Source organism: Platalea leucorodia (genome assembly GCF_965183815.1).
Source record: "Platalea leucorodia genome assembly, chromosome: 7".
Classification (NCBI taxonomy): domain Eukaryota; kingdom Metazoa; phylum Chordata; class Aves; order Pelecaniformes; family Threskiornithidae; genus Platalea; species Platalea leucorodia.
The window spans coordinates 50,900,419-50,920,878 of NC_138829.1; the positions used below are offsets into that span (position 1 = coordinate 50,900,419).

Consider the following 20,460-nt stretch of genomic DNA (forward strand, 5'->3'; position numbering starts at 1 on the left):
TTGCATTTTAATCTTCTCATGTAGCTATACCTGTGATCATCTTTTCGGCACTAATTTTTAGTGCAGTATATTAGTAGGTTGCGGGAGGAGCTGGGGGATTTAGAGCAGTTTTATACCAGTATTTTTGCCTATTCGGCAGCTATGTTTTAGCTCCTTTTACAACCGTTGGCTGTGATCAAAGATTCTAAATTATGGATAGGTCAAAAAAGTATGAAACTTTTCTTTTGCAGGTGGACAGTAATAGAGAGCTTTTGCTGTTGTGTAAGATTTACATCTCTTACTTTAAAAAGGATTTAGTGAGTCTCTTCTGATCTTCCTGCACAAGAAGCTTACATGTGTACCTGAGGAAAACTCATTTCATATTTTTTGCAGCATTGCAAATTTATAAGTAAATTATAATTATTGTCTACCTGTCTTTCCATCGTGACACAATAAGATAGCAATAAATATTTTTTCAGAGAATCGGTGAATAATAGAAGAAGAGTACTAGCATAAAAAGAAAGTAAAAGTCTTTAAACTTCTGTTTCACAAATAAGTTTGGGAATTCTTTAGAATCTCAGAACTCTGATAAAATTAATAGAGTTTCAGTCATTGCAGTATGTAAAGAAAGTACAAGTGGTGTTTCTCCTTAAATTAGTGCAAGTAGTTTCTCTCCTGGAATTTGTCACTAACTAAAAGTTAACACTAGTGTCCTAAGACAATCCATAATTATCCTTTATAGATGAGCAATTATCTCATACCTTTATTTAGGTTGCTGTATATTTTTTCCTCTAATGCAGTAGATTGCCATTTGCTAAGATGCCTAGCCAAAGGAAATTAATCAAGTATGTGAATAAAATTTTCTTCATAGACACATTTTAAAATTAGTTCTACAAATATATTTTTTCTTCTTTTTCTGTTCTTAGGGGCAGGAGCAGTGATCCATACTCATTCCAAGGCTGCCGTTATGGCTACCCTTCTTTACCCAGGGAGTGAGTTCAGTATTACCCATCAGGAGATGATAAAAGGAATCCAGAAGTGTACTTCAGGAGGCTATTACCGGTACTTCTCTATATTTAAGAAATATGCTTTGATCATTTGTTTTCAGCAATATAAATAGATGACAAGTTGTTTGAGTTATGTGTGTTAAAGTGTGTAATATAAAGTATTAGGAATAAGAAGTAAAAAGACCTCTGGAATAAATCAATCATTGGCTTTCCCTAAGAAGGTCTCAAGCCTATGGCAGAGATCTGAGATAAAATCTTGTAATGTCAAGTCTGTGGTCTGTTGAGCTACAGAAACAAACCAAATAAAGGGCTATGTCCTGACAAATATGGCAAGAACAGAGATGTTAACACATCTATACCATGTTAAACTGAAACTGGAGCCAACTAACACTAGGTTGGATTGATAACATACAAACTACATTTGGATGGACTTCACATATCACCGCCTGTGCTAGCTTAGGGCATGTTAAGAGAGTGGAGGATTTCAGATTTTACTTGACAGACTTTGAAAGAAAATTCAGAATAAACAGCTCATTAAAGGTAATGTTATTACTTTTCAAGGATGAGCTCTGAGGTAAGTGCTGAGTTATTCCAAATTATATGTGATGGCTTGTTTTGAGGACTCCACCCACAGAGTGTTGAACTGGGATCCGCAAACAACATTTATATAATATGTGACAGTTAGATGAAAAATTGAAATGCTAAATTCTTTCCACTTTTTGATCTTAATTTTTGTAACTAACTATTGCCCTTTGGCAAGGGAGCAAGCCATATGTGTGGCATGTGATTTTACGCCCAGGCATATTTTATTCAGTTTTGGTTGACTTGCCAGCTTTACCTTCTTGTCAGTATTAGCATTTGTATTTTTAATGTGGCAAGAGACACCCCTTATGTTGAATTGTCTAACAACACTGGTTTTAAAAAAATCCACAACAATTTTCTTTTTTGGATGTGCATTTCTCAAGCATTCCTAAATGTGAGTCAGGAGACGTTGTGTTTATTGGGTTCCATATCTCTGAGTTGTCCTGTGTCATCCTGTTAATTTACCAGAAAAACTACAGAAATCAAAGCTCCAGATTACATGGTTCCTAAGTACATATTCATCCATACTTCCACTGTCTTGCCTCACATGAGGCTCCCCATTGAATTCAAAAGAAATTCAATAGTACAGGATGGGATCTTTCAAAAAAAGGATTGACAATATATTGTTTCTAATTGCATAAACCTTTTCTGGAAGCTATCTGGGAAAATGCTACAGATAGGATAATCAGAAGTATTTGTTGGCCTCAATATGATCTCAATGATGCCAGAATAGTTTTACCTTTGACTTCAGTAGAAGGAGAACTAAATCTGTAGTAAATAGCTTTGAAAGTCTCAGAGTGTTCCAAGATATTTTATATGAAGGTTTGTCTAAATGTAGGCTGCTTATATTTCAATAAAACTAAAGAGATATCAAGTATTTAACTCATTCAGAGTCTTGTTGGGCTTTTATAGATATTAGTTCTTGATAAAAAGCTTATGCTTATGATTAGGTATGAGTTATGGTATTTATACCTGCTTCCAAACTCACATCCAAGTAGAAAGCAGAACTTAGGAAACCAATCCCTTAGCTCATTTGGCCTCACTAGTAGCAAACACTCCAAATCTAATTTTAATGATCCGAATATGTAAGAGTCAAAGTAAACCTACAAAAAATGCTTAATTTTCTTCATTCACTATTTTTATAGACTCCCTTGGGAAAGCTTCAGCACTGAAAAGTGTAAGGGATGAGACTTTTTAATTTTTTGAATATCTGATTTAAAGTACAAGCTGTATTATTTTTACCATTACTTTCTTTCTCTCTTTTGTAAAACTGAGTACTACTAGCATCCTCTCATGAAATATCTATGTGATCTCAATGATAAATCTGAACCTGAACTGGGGACTTGTTAAAACTAAACAAGTTTCTGCCAGTGTTAATTAAGGTTCAAACAATGCCAAATATCCCAGTCCTCCTTCAGAAGAAACTCTTAGGCAAGTTCCACTGAGTAACATGCATCGTCTTGTCTTTGGAACTGAGGTTCTTAGGCTCTCTTAAAATCACATATAGCCCACCAATGACTCCATCACAGAGAATTTATTTTTCATATGTTGACTCTACTTTCTATTTATATGCCTTAGTAGGACAATCTTATTTCCAGGGGCTTTTTGGACTACCTAAATTATTTTTTTTCTGCTCTTCAGCAAACAGCGTCATTTCCTTCTTCATGATGTGATTCTTTTAAATAATTTAATCTGAGATAAAGCTTGTAGGTGATGCCAGTACAGGATGAAGAGAGTCTGAAAAAGTTGTAAAGGGACCCAGCTACTAAGTGATATCTGAACAAACGGCTTAAAGTGTTATTTTCTTTTTATGCCTCAAGTGGAGCTCAGGTATTGCCAGCATAGCATATGTTTGGGAGTGAGAGATGTTCCTATGTTACAGCATGACTCACAAGAGAAGAGCGTAAAATCGCTAGTGTTGAGAATTTGTTAACATCTTTACACAGTCAAAGGAGAATCTCTTTCTTTGGGAAAAGCTTTGTACATGCAAACACAATGTTTTTTTAAATACACAAACATTGATTTTTTTTCTTTTAGATATGATGATACACTAGTGGTTCCCATTATTGAGAATACACCAGAAGAGAAGGATCTCAAGGAAAGAATGGCACATGCAGTGGAAAAATACCCAGACTCTTGTGCTGTATTGGTCAGACGTCACGGAGTTTATGTGTGGGGAGAAACATGGGAAAAAGCCAAAACGATGTGAGTACAGTTTAGGAATATGCTATCTTTTTCCATTATACCTCAAAATCTTAATGACCTTAATGTCATATGTATTTCCAACTCATGGACAATGATTCAGAACATTAAGTTCTGGCCTCACTGAATGTATAGGGAGCTTTTGGGAATGGGTTCATCCATGATTCCACCGCTGGGTTTTCCTTTCATATCAATGCTGGCTGATAGAGTTGCCAACATTTTGCTTTCATATGGACGAGTCCCTCCTCATACAAAACCTGCAGTCAGTCTCTGCTTTTATATGACACCTGCCAATACTGTTTGTGTAGTCTTCCTTAGTCCCATTTTTGGAATTTTCTTCTTCATTTGCTGATGGAAATGCAGCAAATCTGGATCATGCAGCAAAAATTCTGGGCACTTTCCATACCACAGTAACGAAAATAAATTATAATAAAGCTGTCTAGTCAGACCATCACATTGGTGACGTAAAGCTCAAGGAAGAAAACTATTAATTCTCATAAAACATGGTAAGGCTTGAGCCTTACTTTACATTTCACTTTTTTTTTCTTTTAATTTTAGGTGTGAGTGTTATGATTACTTGTTTGATATCGCAGTGCAGATGAAGCAGCATGGGCTAGATCCTTCAAAACATCCAGCAGGAGAAAATGGGATCTTGTAAATGACAACAACATTTATATTCAGGTGTGAATTTATCTGTAGAGATGATCTGTTTGGAGGGAGAGACTACAGATGACACCATCACTTCAGTCTGCTTTCCCACTCAGGAAACTTCAGTATTGCACAGCTCCCCCACTCTACTCCATTACCACTGCAATTGTATCCATGCCTGAAATAATGCTCCTTTACCACACAATGCAACAAAAAGATACGTATTAATAGTCAGGTATGCCCTGTGCATATTTTAACACCTATGTACAGCATGGAGTGCAATTGCTTTTTAAAACTGAATTGTATCAAGCATTACCAGAAAAAGCCAATGGAGAAAAAAGACCCGAGCCTAGTAAGCTAATCTCTACAGAGATGCCTGAACACCCACTTTTGTTCTTCAGCTTGCAGGATCAGGTTTGATTTCAGTCTGTCTCAGTGGTATTACTTATATGGTGGGTTGGTGTTGGTTTTTGTTTTTTTGTTTTTTTTTTTTTCCCTTCAGCAGAAATGGCTGGTTGCAATTTGATTAAGTTTCATTGATTACTGTCACCTGTTTACCTCATACAGCATATTACCATGACTTTCTGTTTTCTAATGTAGCAATGATCAATGCTTTGAAAGTTTTCATAACAAATATTTTAAAGTAAAAGCACATAGGTAATAGGATCAGGCAGTACTTTACATGAAGGATCCCTGAAACAATTCTCACATAAGCAACATACAGCTCGGTATGGCAAAACAGTGGTAGCGTAATGTTTCAGAGTCTGGGACACTTCTTCCTGAAAATCTAAGCAAGTTTAAAGATACCAGTACTGAGATTATAAAGGAGCTGCTAGGCCAAAGTGGTGGGCTGATTAAACAGGATGGGCTAACTTGGTGCACAGAGTTGGCCCATCAGATAATCCACTCCACCCACCACGTTTGCGTCAGAAGAGATGACAAATGGCTGCTTAGGCAGCAGGAGCCCAGAACAGACACGTACTTGGATCATTAGCCTTTATGTCCACACTAGAGCAGTGGGACAGGAGGCTTGCTGTCAAGTGAGTCTCTGCATGAACAGGTATTTGGAGTGCTGCCACTGCATACAGTGATGAAGACATGCTGCCTACTACACCTGTACAGAGCTACCTCATGGCCTGCAAGAACCATTTTTAAATTGGTCCTCAGCCCCTGCAATTGAATAAGTTGGGCTAATGTAGTGGCATTAATATCCTTTTGCCCATTTCTTATGACTAAATACCTAGTTTTACAATATTTTCACTTTTATTTTGATTCTTCTATACAGGTTTCTTACATGATGATGGGAGTTCCAAATTCCACCTCAGGCTGTTAAAACCAGAAGGGGGTGCTGCTATACTCAGCTGATTGACAGATGTTAGCAGTCAGTTTTGACTGTTAAACATATCCAAGAAGAAAAGGAGAGTTAAAACAAAACAAAAAAAATGCTGAACAATCATTGCTATTAATGAATCCTGTCAAATGCTATAGTAGGAGGAATGAAAATTCAGATGAAAAAAAAAGATTTTGAAAAAAGCTATGGAGAACTAATGTGACATTTTGTTTGCGTGCTTTAAAAATCCATATTTCAACAACTTGCATTTGTTGATCCTGCTCTACTTCTACATCATTTAACTTGTTCTAGGTCTCCATTTCTGAAAGTTATAGTAGCTTTTATTCTTGGGGAAAAAAAGTGAGAATGACGCCTTAATTAGAAGTTAGGTATGAAGTTTAAAGCATTGTTTGAACTGTTGATTCGTTCATGCTGTGTAAATAGTTTGGTTTTTTTTTTTTAAATTAAGCCTGTAGCATATGTATTTTTAAATTCTCTTAATTGTCATTATAGAATCATAGAATCATAGATTGTTAAGGTTGGGAAAGACCCTTAAGATCATCGAGTCCAACCGTTAACCTAGCACTGCCAAGTCCACGACTAAACCATGTCCTCCAGCACCATGTCTACCTGTCTTTTAAATACCTCCAGGGATAAGAGACTCAACCACTGCCCTGGGCAGCCTGTTCCAATGCCTGACTACCCTCTCGGTGAAGGAGTTTTTCCTAGTATCCAATCTAAACCTCCCCGGGCGCAGCTTGAGGCCGTTTCCTCTCGTCCTATCACTTGTTACTAGGGAGAAGAGACTGATCCCCACCTTGCTACAACCTCCTTTCAGGTAGTTGTAGAGAGCTATAAGGTCTCCCCTCAGCCTCCTCTTCTCCAGACTAAACAACCCGAGCTCCCTCAGCCGCTCCTCATAAGACTTGTGCTCTAGACCCTTCACCAACTTCGTTGCCCTTCTTTGGACATGCTCTAGTACCTCGATGTCCTTCTTGTAGTGAGGGGCCCAAAACTGAACACAGTACTCAAGGTGCAGCCTCACCAGTGCCGAGTACAGGGGCACTATCACCTCCCTGGTCCTGCTGGCCACGCTATTCTTGATAGAAGCCAGGATGCCATTGGCCTTCTTGGCCACCTGCGCACACTGCTGGCTCATGTTCAGGCGGCTGTCAACCAACACCGCTAGGTCCTTTTCCGCCAGGCAGCTCTCCAGCCACTCCTCCCCCAGCCTGTACTGTTGCATGGGGTTGTTGTGACCAAAGTGCAAGACCCAGCACTTAGCCTTGTTGAATCTCATACAGTTGGCCCCAGCCCAACGATCCAGCCTGTCCAGGTCCCTCTGCAGGGCCTTCCTGCCCTCCAGCAGATCGACACTTCCACCCAACTTGGTGTCGGCTGCAACCTTACTGAGGGTGCACTCAATCCCCTCATCCAGATCATCAATGAAGATATTGAACAGGACCGGCCCCAACACTGAGCCCTGGGGAACACCACTCGTGAGTGGCCGCCAACTGGCTCTGACTCCATTCACCACCACTCTCTGGGCTCAGCCATCCAGCCAGTTTTTAACCCAGCGCAGAGTGCACCCATCCAAGCTGTGTGCAGCCAGCTTCTCCAGGAGAATGCTGTGGGAGACTGTGTCAAAGGCCTTACTAAAGTCCAAGTAGACAACACCCACAGCCTTCCCCTCATCCACTAACTGGGTCACCTTGTCATAGAAGGAGACCAGGTTAGTGAAGCAGGACCTCCCTTTCATAAACCCATGCTGGCTGAGCCTGATCCCTTGGTTGTCCCACACGTGCCGTGTAATGGCACTCAAGATGATCTGCTCCATGACCTTTCCCAGCACCGAGGTCAGGCTGACAGGCCTGTAGTTCCCCAGATCCTCCTTCTGACCCTTCTTGTAGAGGGGCATCACATTTTCTAACTTCCAGTCAACTGGGACCTCCCCGGTTGACGAGGACTGCTGGTGAATGATGGAGAGTGGCTTGGCAAGCTCTTCCGCCAGCTCCCTCAGTATCCTTGGATGGATCCCATCTGGCCCCGTGGACTCGTGAGCATTCAGGTGGAGGAGCAGGTGGGTGGCTGCCACCTCTTCAACAACTGGGACTTCACTTTGCATCCTATCTCCATCTCCCAGCTCAGGCCTGAAAACCCTGAGGATGACCAGTCTGACTATTAAAGGCTGAGGCAAAGAAGGCATTAAGTACCTTCTCCTCATCCTTTGTGACAATGTTTCCCTCTGCATCCAACAAAGGAGGGAGTAGTACTCATTACTCCTCCGCATCCAACAAATGAGTAGTAGTACTCATTATAATGAGTAGGAAACATAATTTTATAGCGTGCATTTGGAAGTTGTTACAGAGAGACTGCTCTGGGTCTTGTGTGTTTTTTACCTCTTTAAATTAATTCACTTTCAATAAGATTTTGTTTGTTACAACTTTAAAATAGCTTTTTATGACCTATGATTAGCCAGCCTAAGGTAAGTTTAATCAAACTGCTCATTAAAATATAGTCTCACATATTTATGTATCTTGTATATATGTATCTTGGTGTCTTCTGTCAAAATCTCCTGGAATGGCCCCCCAGTGGCATCAGTGTAAGCCTTGATTGACCAACTTTCTGATTGAGTATTGAGACTCTAGTCCCAAGGGTGAATTGAGACAGGGTAAGTACCAGTTGACCTTCTTTTCTGCTAGAGGCCATGTATTCCCATCACTTCCCTCTTGCATTATCTCTGGCACTTTTTTGAGCTTCTGGGAGGTGAATTAACTCTTCAGCCTAAGAGAAAACTACTGTGGGAGTCAGGGGAAGAAAGTTATTATATTGTTTCCTAATAAGCCACTGGTAAAACATTGAAGCAACTCAGAGATGAGTCCAAAGAGAACCAGAGCTGGGGCAGAGGAGATGGCTGAAGACAGAGATGGCAGACAGCACTTCCCCCATTTCATGCAGATGATTTTTCAGGCTTAATCGGCTACTTGTGAACAGGCATTTGCTGTGGATGTTCTGAAGAGTTCAGAAAGAACTGAAATCTGTGGAAAGTATTCTGCTAAACCAAGAAATCAGGAAGAAACTTCTTCTATTTTTCACCCATTAATGAGCATTGGCTTTTCTTTAGTTACGTATGTCAGACTACTGATTATAGCACAAGATATGTCGTTGGTCTCTCTAGTTGCTGGTAATTGCATTGTGCTGAACTTACAGAAAAAACATCCTGCTTTGGCTTGATAGGTATTCATGTCCCCACGTAACAGTTTGCCACTAGGCTCAGACAAAACTCATGTTCAGTAAGGCATCATGGTATAAGGCAAGCACCTGCTGACCTGATCCAACCTGCTGAGTACCGGCTGTTTCTAAGCAGTAAGATGCGGTCACCTGTGCCATGACAGCCTGGTGTAGCCACCAGAGTTGTTGCTTCTATGCTGCCAGTTTGTCAGCAACCAGATCCCTCTTGTCTCCACATCCTCATAGTAGCTACAGCGCTGTCTGTCTGTGCTGCACAAGAGACCATGTTCAGCATCTGCTGCTATCCGACCACCAGGAGCTGTCAAAGATGACATCAAGACCTCCACTGATGAAGTTACCACTCCACAGGAATGATTCATTATAGAACAATCTGCCATCAGAAACTCGCTGAGTATTCATCTACCAAGACAACATACCCTCACCTCTCTGGCATGCTTCAAATTTTCTCAATAGGAAGTACCTAAGCTTTGCTTTCAAATTTTCCTGTTCCTGTCAGTCAGATATCAACTGTTAGGATATTAGGAAAAGGCTTTTCACCCAGAGGGTGGTGGAGCACTGGAACAGGCTCCCCTGGGAGGTAGTCACGGCACCAAGCCTGACAATATTCACAAAGCATTTAGACAACGCCCTCAGACATATGGTGTGAATTTTGGGGTTGTCCTCTGCAGGGTCAGGAGTTGGACTCGATGATCCTTGTGGGTCCCTTCCAACTCAGGACATTCTATGATTCTGTGAACTGAAGAGTTGTTATAGGAATTGCCATATAGTTCAGATAGGCCTCTCCTTTTCCCCTCATGATTGGACTGCAAGACTCGCCGGCGTCGATTACAGTGAATTTAATTGAACAAAATCTTTACCATTTATTCTTACATTAAAGGAATAACCATATTTAGTTCTTTTCTGGATTTCCTTACACATTTTAGGAACATGAGAATAGAATTGACTGTTTTGTGGTTTATGCCATTGACTTTATTTCTGAACTCCCTTCCCAAACACTTGTGCTACCCGATTCTTAAAATTCACAAAGAGTAGTGGTGCTATGCTGACAGACTGTCAGGTTTCATTAAGATCTGTGTCTTGTGACGGTTAGGCACGTTTGTCCTTCCTTACTGTACGTAGGCCTGTACCTGCAGCGTGCAACCTTTCAACCTTAGGGGGAGGGTGACCTTGATTATTGTGAAATAGTAGTTACCGCTAAGTTACTGCAGGTTGTTGACTATATGTTTATTGATACATTTTTTCATTATTAGACACTTGCTTGTCAGTGGCAAATATTTTGCAGTGACTCCACATCTTGTGAGTGTATGTGGATTGCAGTAAGAACTTGGGTGAAAAATGTTATTTTTTAGATCAGAGAGTGACTTTGGACAGGCTGCATACTCCTCTGCTCCAGTTATGCACAAAACACATCTCTAACTTTCAGAGGTGCAACTGTCATGAAGCGAAAGCAGATTGTATTTCCATTAGCTTTTCTTCCCTATGGGGCATGCTAACAAAAATACTTCTTGATGTTACAATCCATGGAGTCTTGAAATCTAGTTGCCACCTGTTGATTATGACCTTTAATTCTTTATTTAAACTGCTAGATTTCTGCAAAAAGTAAATTCCTGTGGTATTCTGATGATGCTGTCAGAATAGGACATAATTGTATCATTCCATAATACTGATGTTTTGTAAGGATAAAAATGATTTTACACTTGGTGTTGTTTTGTTCTGCATGTATAATGACAAACTGCAAAAGAACACTCACAAGGAGAGGTATTTTTTGCCAAATATGTTCCTCTGGGGTCACATTAATTACAAATACTCACTTCCTCATCCAGCTACAATGTGCCACTCTGTAGCCTTTCTAAAATCTGTGTGAAATATCAAATTTCTATAGTAGTAATTAAGTAGTTAAGTTCCTTCATATAGGATTCCGAGATGCTCAGAGTCCCATTCAATGGTATGGAAATGAGCTAAATACACTCTTCTCACGTCTGTTTGTGTGTGAGCTCTCAAAAAGAAATCAATGACTTCACAGCTTTGGTGGCTTCATAAACTTGTGAAATGATTAGTGTTTCCCAGTGTTCAGAAAGCTCTTACAGTCAGCTCCAATTACGTAGAACAAAAATATGAAAATTTCCCATATGATTTAAAGCTTCTAAACTCCCATCATTTTTAAGTCCAGATCATTTTCTGATGTGAATTGTAGGCTAATAAGCCAACTAGATATTTTTATATGTTTGCAGCAGAGACTTGATCTCCATCGAAGCCGATTATCTAGATTTAGTATCACCAGATAGGCTTATGTAAAAATGACATAATTCCCATTTCAAGTGGGTCGTCCAAAATACTAATTAAGTTCCAGTATTTCCCAGTAAAAGTAATTTCCTAGCAAACATCCTACTTGCTTTCCAAGAAAGAAATAAAACTGCAGAATACAATATCTTGAAACATTAAGAGACAGAGCTCTAACTTACGGTAAGCAGTTATGATTGCAATATAGGTCCTCTAGTGAATGCTGTAATGCCTGAACAACCTGCATCCTATTTCCTTTAACTCTGAAATCATCATTTAAAAATTAACATCTAAAAAAGCCCACTGACTAGTGGAACAATACAAATAAACCAGTAGCCTTCCTCTAAATTCTTTTTTGATACAGTTTTTGGCAAATATGTCTGTAACAATTTTTTGCCATTTTACAGAAGACGCCAAACTGGCAAAAAAAATCTAGAGCTCTTTAGATGGCTTACTTCTGCATCAAGGAACAGAAGAAAATATATAGTTTGATATTAATGCTTCTTAATTTCAAAATCGTTTAAAAACCTCTGAGCTGATATAAGTTAAGGTATCCCTGCTGAAGGAAGTTATCAGTCATGTACTCTACAGATTCATAAGCAATAAAGAAATTAGGAGAATATTTAATTTTTGAAGCCACTTTGAATTTGTTGTTCCCTTTTGTTATAAGGGGAGGTGAATCCTTGCAGGCTTTGGTTTTGTTCGTGTAAGGTGAAATAAAAGTTGTGCCTTACAGACCCAGGTTGTGTCCAAGGACAGCCCTCTGAGCTGAGGTAGACTTTTGTAACAGAGAATATAGAGGTGCCCGTGACTGCGCTTTGCTACCAGCTAATCAAAGCTTTCATAGAAGTCAGTGAATCTGTATGTTTGGTTTAATTTTAAGTCAGCTTAATGTTAAACACTTAATGTTACTCCAGAAGAATGCTACCTGACATGATTTTTAAAAGAGTGAATGTCTAAGTCCCTGAGTCTGAAAAAGAGCTCTCAGGCATTTATCCTGGTACTACCCAAGGGTTCACTACATAAATCAGATGGTAAATAAAAACTTCACTATTTTTTGGTTGACATCATTAGCACAGGGACCTGTTTCTACTAAATTTGAATGCTAGTGGTTCAGCATACTGAGTGCACCATTGCAAAATTTTTTTGGAGGTGCAGCCTCTAGTGGTACCACAACAGTTGGCTATTTTGTAGGATTTCAATCTATTGAAAACAAAATCAATTCCAAATAGTAATTTTTTAAATTTTCCTATATGTCTTCAGACTTAATCAAGTATCTGCTAGATTTTGCTAGAGCAGTCAGAAAAAAACTAGTGACTGGCTCGTGCTCATTACTAAAAATGGACTGAGCGTGTTTGACTAGATGGGATTTTGGGCAATCGTGGAAATTCACATCGCCTGAACAGCATTTGCAAACACCCATTCTCTCTGTACTTATGTATGTGTGCTGGGTTTTTTTACTCTAAGTTACTGTACTATTGTACTAGCAAGTTTCTCCCATCTATGACAGATAAAATTACAGAGTTTAATCTCCAGAAACCAGATCAACAAGAATTTATTTGGTTAGGCATAAATTCTTGCTCCTTAATGAGCTTCAGATTAGCTCCGATTTATCTAATGGTAATTTCTGGTAATTACAAACAGAATACACTGGATATAGAAGAAAGAATAGGTCTTAGATTTAAAGCAAAGAGCTGGAAGTCTAGATTTTGTGGCTGATTCAGGTGTTACCTTAAGGTCATGCCTTGAACAGTTCACTTTGATGGGAGTTTCAAAAGAGCTTAAATGAATCAGATACTACCCTAAATCCCATTGGAAAGTTAGGTGCTTAATTTCATTAGGCTCCCCTGTAACTCCGAGGATTTAGCTGTCTGTGTTTCAGTCGGGGGTAAAAAAGAAAAGGGGTGGGGGGCACTTCTAGTATGAGCTGCCAATTTACCACTTGTGTATACCAGATTGACATCAAATGCTTAGCTGGTATTTTTTTCCTAAAAAGAAAGATGACCTGTTATACTAGAAACCCTTAGTTTAAGAAAAAGGTTACCCAAGGTAATTTCACCTAGCAGAGATTTACAAAAACAAGAAATAAAAAACTGAGCTTTCTTGCTTACTCAGAGATGTACATTAATACTACCACAAGTAACACAACACAAATTTTGTGACTTGCACACCCCTTGCAAAGGATACCAGCCATCTGTCTTTCCACATGAAACATCTGATTCCCATTCTTAAGTTCCTGTTCTCCAGACAAAGCAGGTTACCCTCACAGTCCCCATTTTGGTGCAGTTCCTGAAAAAAACATCACTGCAATAAGTACGTCTATATCCATGAATGATGATGGCAGACTACCTGGCCTCAGCAGGTTGCTATGCATTTAACACTAATGATTACATTTCTTTTGTCCTTATGCTTTGTCTCATTTCCATGTTTCATTCAGTTTTAATCCTGCTTTTCTGTAAGATATTTCTCCCTCCCCTGTTTTCCTTACTATATTTGAAACCAAATATAAACTTAATACAATTTGCATTCTGGTTGAACTTTCAAACCCAGGAATATTTTTGTGTTAGGAAACTTATCTCCTTCCTGGTTCATCTGCTACATCCCTGACATATCCAAGCATGTTCTGTTATTTGCACGTTTGCAAAATTTTGGTACTTAAAGGGTTAATGTGCCTTTTGTACCTCAGACACACTAGGATTTTGCAAGCAAATGTCTGTTGGTTGCAAGAGCATATGAGCAAGTATGAGACTAATTTCCTGTTAAGGAGTCACTACATTAAAAGGATATTTGCATAATCATAGTCTAAGATAATGTAGGGAAAACCCCAGAGATCATTCTGATGCCAGGACTAAGCCAAGCCTAACATGTAATTTATTTGAATGCATGAAAGCTGCTTCTTATCGTTCACTTCTATCTCAAGTCCCCAAGCACTTTAGTTGGCAGCAGCAGGCTCTAACTCCTCCTGGCTAATTCATTACCCTTAACAACTTTTAAAAGGGTTACTTTAAGTTTAACTTAACAGTCCCTGCAACTTAATTCATACAATAAAAAAAAAAAAATATTCCTTTTATGACTTATGTCACATGTTCAAAATCAAGCTACCACATCTTCTTGGGTCATCATTTTATTGCATGCACCACAAAAACAAGGGTTCAGGATGACACCTATGAAAAATATAGACAAAACCAGTGAGATTTCATAATGCAGGTAGTTTTTTCAACTTGTATATAAATAAAGGAGTGTCCACATAGGAGTTTAACAGAAGGGCCTCAAGAGAAAGTACATTAGCAATTAAAAATCAAGGCACTTAAATGTTTCTGAACAGATTAATACTTAGTCAGGGCTGGAGGTCCCCAACTTCTATTTTAAATCCAGCTGTGTGCTTTAAATTTTTATTTGGAGAATCCCATTGCCAAAGTAAAGAATTCGTCACACTTGTCACCTGATACTTCCTCCATGTAAACATGCTTAGAGGCTTATGGCTGAGGTGCTGTAGAGGTGTCTGAAAGGTTATTTATTTTTTACTCAATGTGGATGAGTAAGTTATTTGAACCCGCAAGTCCAGTTGCCAGAAAAAAAGAAAAAAAAGAAAAAAAAAAGCCCAAAACCGAAGGCTACTGTCATGCTTGCTTGCCATGGTTAAAATGAATGCGGATACAAAGAAAGAGATGTGTAGGAGTAGGAGGAGACCAGCTGCTGTTTCTGAAAAGCAATAGAGGGAGGAGAACCCATTCAATAGCATTTCAGTGACAGCTCTGTCTATCAAGCCTCAAGCCACAGCATAAGAGGGGAATAATGTTTCAACTGAGGGAACGGCAAAGGTTATGATAACAAATTATTTAATTGTAGGAAAGGCAAGAAGAGAGAATATAATTAAGGTCTCAGACACCTAAATAAGAAAGCATTTAGTAGCAATGGTAGCAACTTTAGTAGATAAGCACAGTTAAACGAATACTATGATGCCCACTGTCTACTGCAGTTGAAGCACTAATAAAACACTTTCACTGCACTAGAAAATAGTACCATGTATTCCTGTACTTTAACTATGATTAAAACAGCACAATCCTGTTAGCCTAAATAGTTAGTCCAATATTATTAACAAAAAAGTCATATACTAACCTACATTAAGACGTATTGTCCGGTTTGAAATTTCTAGTCCTGAATAAGGAAGACTGCTATATTTGAAAGAGAAGAGCTAGACATTTTAAGTAGTTAATACAACACAGATTCCTCCTAAATTTTGGAAATGTTAAAAACCAAACTATCACATACTGAAGATGAGGAACTAATTCTAATTAGACCAGAAGATAACAATGGCCAATCAAGTAGACAATACTTGATAACTTAGTGTAACCTGAAACTCACATTGCACAAAATTAATTACCAAATAAAATGAAATGAGAATACATGCAACCTGTTCCCATAGGGAGACAAAGGATGGGAGACAGTCATTCCAGCTATATTTAAGTTTAATATCTCTCCATAATATATACTCTATGATTAACTCTAACTTGATAAAGGTTCCCCGCAACACTGAGACCAAAGTTGTGGCGTTATGCCATATAACAGCATTATGCAAGTCATGAGCTTTCCCTAATCATGTTTCTGTGTATGTGGAAATCTATGCAGAAATGTATATGAAGTTTATCAGAAGGCTTAACCTCTTGGGCAAAAAAAAAAAAATTCCTGAAATTACTTTGCTTAGTTCCTTTATTATTGATAGGCCATTCACAGCTTCACTTCCAGAAATCCTCCAAAGCTCTGTAAATCTCTGCAACATTCCTATCTGCCTTACCTATCTTTACAGGTCTCTGATTTTTTTTAGCTCATACCGTATTCAAAATTGATCCTAACAACACATGGGATAGTTTTGAGAAGATTTCTCCATGGAAAAAGTGTCCACACATGAGAACTGCTTCAGGATGAAAGAAGGAATACAGAATATTCATATGCAGTAAAAAGTTTACATCATGAGCACAAGGAATGAGCACAGGATTCCTGAACAGAGGAATACGGTGCAGATGAACAGCAAGGAGAAAGCTAAAACCCATAGGGAATGGGTGTTAAAATTCCAGAAATTCAAAGTAGTACACCAGGGAATGTAACATAAAAATAATCTTGCACATGAAAAAAAGATAAAACACCCGTTAGAGAAAAGCAGCCAGGAAGAGCTCCGGAGAAGTGTCATGAAGTTGACAAAGTTAAATAGCTAAGTGGCCAGACTTAGCCTTGTGCTACAGATGTCAGCTAGGTCAAAAGAAGATTTCCCATTACAGGATTAAGTTTATCACACAACAGGCAGTCAGACATAGATGCAGATTTAATGTACTCAGAAGCTAATAGAGAGATCAAGAACTTTATGGTCCATCCCACAAACATCAGCTTAGTTACAGTTGTAATTATCCTCTCCTTTAAAAAAGGAAACTAATAATTGATTCAGGATATTTCTCATTTTTGTGTTTTGTTAAAATCCTTAAGCTACTATTTTGTATTACAATTGACTGAGACAGATAATTTTTATTTTTCTGTATTTTTTTTTAGAGAATGTTTTCATCCTACTTCATCCTGAAGTATCAGTCCAGTGGAAATGACAGAGCTCAAATTCTGCAAATAAGAGAAGAAACTTGTTTTCAAAGAAATAAATCAAAGACATACGGCTGAAGTGCAGCAGCGATCACTGAAATGCTGTTAGCCAGGAGGAGTTGAAGTCAGGATAGTTTCATGAGTTTTATTTTCACACCTTGTCAGCTGTGCACTGAAATTGTACTTTTTAATATTACTAGTGTCTACAGAGGAAATTCTCACTGTCTTCTTATGTTCTTTACATTGGGTGGAAAGACTAAAATGTCAAAAAGGCTAAGATCAGGCCAGAGATAATTTCACCATTAATTAGGGGCTGAGCATAAGACAGTGATTTCAAGACCAGACAGTGATTTCAGGATAAGACAGTGGGTACAACGCTTCCTCAGGATTTGTATATGTCCTTGGGAATTAGCTTTTGTAACCCAAACAGTCTCTTGGGACTATCTATCTAAAATATCCTATTTGGTAATTTAATCTTCAAATGAGCACAACAGCATTATAAAATCACAACATCCTCCCCAAAACTATGACTTCCATGCTTGAGTTCTTGGAGGATAAAGGTGGGATTTGCCGGTTGGGTAAAAATCAATTCCTGTTCAGAGAAGTAATATCAAGTCTTTGACTCATCTATGATCCATCTAAGCTCTGTAAAGGTTTTGTACTTCCTTATGCATCTTTCAAGCACTTAAAGCTTGAAAGTGCCGTCCAAAAAAAGGAGGTAGATTTCTGATACTTGTAATGGACTTCCTTGTAAAAACTTTTGTATCAAAGGTGTAAGAAGATTTACATTTTTAAAATACAAGCTGTATGTGAAGTAGAATAAGCAACCAGTAGCAAACAACATGAACAACAGTAGGTCTTTAATCTTAAACTATATCTGGGTGTTAGACTGAACACAGCAGAGAGGAGCCTCCTCCTGTTTGAGAAATCTCAGCCTAGAATCCATTCCTAAAGATGGATGCCTAAGCATTGTCTCTAAAAAAAATGTAAGCAGGGATTACTAATTTATTCCTGAGGAGAAGGAAGTACCAGGTTCTTCAAATTGTACCCAGGCAGTGAATGGTCTCATTCAGAATGATGAAAACCTGGTACCTTTTCATAATGAGGTCGAACCAAGTTTTTCCCATTTCCATGAAGAGAGCTAAAACTTCAGTTATTCTAAATTTGGAGGGAGTGCTCTCATTTCTTCTTGTTGAAGATGTTATCAAACTATTCACTGGCTAAGAAACAGATAGCAGTGGGCACCTCGAGCAACCAATAGATCACTTGCATGGGAAAGTCTTGAATTCTAATCTGTGTTTAATTTATAGATAGATACTTGAATCTATGTCCCACCTTTTTTTTGCTTGAACTAGAGAAAGATGAGGCAGCAGAAGGAAGTTAAAGTACTGTCACTCAGCAAAGCTTTTGTCATGGGAGATGCAGATATAAAGACTCTCCAGCAGAAGAAGGAATTAAAGTGTATTGGGGATTTTTGAATGAGTGTCATTTATATAATATGGGATATAAAAAGCTACTTTTCCATGTCACTGAGTTGTGAGAAATATTTTGTTCAGAGCCTGACTGAGATGTGCTCACACCCTCCAAAGCTATATCAAGACTCTGGTTCTAAGTGCTTAGGCTTGATGTAGGTGCTTGGTTACTCAAGGCTTTTGGTTACTGTACACAACTCTAGGAGAAATTTATAGGACAAGGGAAAAACCTATGGATTAGATACCTCTAACAGAAATACTTAAGATGCTTGAGAATAGTCCTTGATGCTTGAAATGGAGGTTTGAATAGGCACTTTAGAACTAATCTAAAGAAATGAGCAATTACAGCTTCCAGGCCTCCCTCTTAACAAAAACCTCTTTTGCTTTCCACAATTCTTATAATCTTCTTTTGGTCCTGAAATGGATGACAGATGCTTTTACCAATCATCCATCTCGGCAAATTTTTCATTTTTCAAATTAGTAACCTTTAATAAACACACCCCTGTAATTTGCATTGATAATCCTTTTCCCTAGAAGAGTGGGTGTTGCTGCAGGAACATGTCCAAAGGTAGCTCTCCAACCAGTTACTACTGAATAAAGCACCATGCCAGTAGCTATTATGACTCAATAATAGATTGAAATCTCTTGTTATGCATTAATATGGGATAACAACTCCCTTAGAATTTCCATTAATAATGAAGCACCTTAACGAAATACAGACAGAACAACAGCTGCTGTGAACTTCTAGTAGATACTATTTCTGCAAGATCTCTGTATTACATTAACACTCAAGACACTGCATCCCAATCTTCCAAACACCCAGGAAAAATGATAACAAGCCCGCTTCAGATGCTGACATGCATACAAATGAGTAAATGCGATTTCGAGACAATACAGTAACACAGCTATATTGTCCCTTTGTGAATATGGTAATGTTACTGCATTAAATACTACGTTGTTCAGACTAGAAAGGGGTTAAGCTCAACTGAAATAAAAGCAGAAAAAGCCCTTTTGAGTGTGTGATATCAGAGGAAGGGAGTTTGTTGTACCCATGTAACACCGTCATTGTAAATGTTGGAGCCTTCTAGTCCAAAGAAGTGACTTAACACTGATAAGTATTTATCTTGGAATAGGAGTATCCACTTTAGGACTTAAATAAACAACCTCTTATTCATGCCCTACTTTATTTTGATGTTGATCCTTATGTAGATCAACCATGGTTCTTTCTGTCCCCATGCAAGCATGGGTGCTAAAATACATTGGGGAAAACCTATTGATACAAAACTGCTTTCAAGAAAATTGATGAAAATGGCTCTTTCTTTAATTTTTAGAAAGTTCAGTTTTCTCTTTTATCAACCAAATATTCATTTCCATGTTAAAAACTTAGAATCTAATTATTAGATGCATTGATTATTTAATTTCCATTCCTATTAACAGATGATGATTCTATCTTGCTCTCAGAAGTTTAGGTTTGGAGAGTTAGAAGTAGTAATAACTCAAAGAGACAGGACAGTAGTCCTTTTTGCTTTGTAAATGAGAGAGACCTAAGCATATGTTTCACCATGTAACTCAAATAACCTTCCCTCACCCAAATCATTTACCACAGAGAAGGACAACAAAACCAAAAAGACTATTTAATCTTCATTTGTACATGTCAGTCAAGTACTTTTTTTCTTCCTCCTTGTCCCCCAGTTGTGCATCTTTCCCCATTGCTCTGCAGCAGAACATGGGTGGAATTCAGTGAAGGCACTTACTCTATTTTTCCCCATTTATTTTTGAATAAGCTATGATAACAGTTGTCAGTAATGTTTATAGAGGTGGTAGGAGTAACTTCTTCTTGCTGTGTTAGCTTGGGATTTTATGTACAAGAATTTTTCCAAAATGTCATTTTGTTTGCACACCAGTCAATTACATGATCACCGGAAAACAGCAAGCACTGAAAGTGTTATCTTAAGTTAAACAAGCAAGTTACTGGCATTGCTGATAGAGTCACTGATTAGTTACCACCAAATAATTTTTTTTTTTTTTTCCACAGTAACTATGCAATTAACTTGTGTGCCTAGTGTTATTTCAAGATGGGTGTACTGTTCAGCTTACTTGTGTTATGCAATACAGGTGTTCTGTA

At 38.3% G+C, this 20,460-nt stretch overlaps 1 protein-coding gene across 6 annotated transcripts in view; it reads left to right on the forward strand.

Annotated features, from left to right (window-relative positions):
* APIP (APAF1 interacting protein) overlaps nt 1-19,201 on the forward strand; it is a 29,704-nt gene extending 10,503 nt beyond the window's left edge. The window contains exons 5-8 of one of the 6 annotated variants that reach the window (XR_014228854.1): nt 906-1,041; nt 3,606-3,773; nt 4,329-8,419; nt 16,822-16,876. Coding sequence is in view for 4 of the 6 variants with exons in the window: in XM_082318113.1 (XP_082174239.1) it covers nt 906-1,041; nt 3,606-3,773; nt 4,329-4,428 (404 nt within the window). In the remaining 2 variants the exon portion in view is untranslated. Of the gene's footprint in view, nt 1-905; nt 1,042-3,605; nt 3,774-4,328; nt 10,663-16,821 lie in introns of those variants that run through there. The other 5 variants (XR_014228855.1, XM_082318113.1, XM_082318112.1 and 2 more) reach the window with 5 other exon arrangements.
* The last annotated feature ends 1,259 nt before the right edge of the window (nt 19,202-20,460 follow it).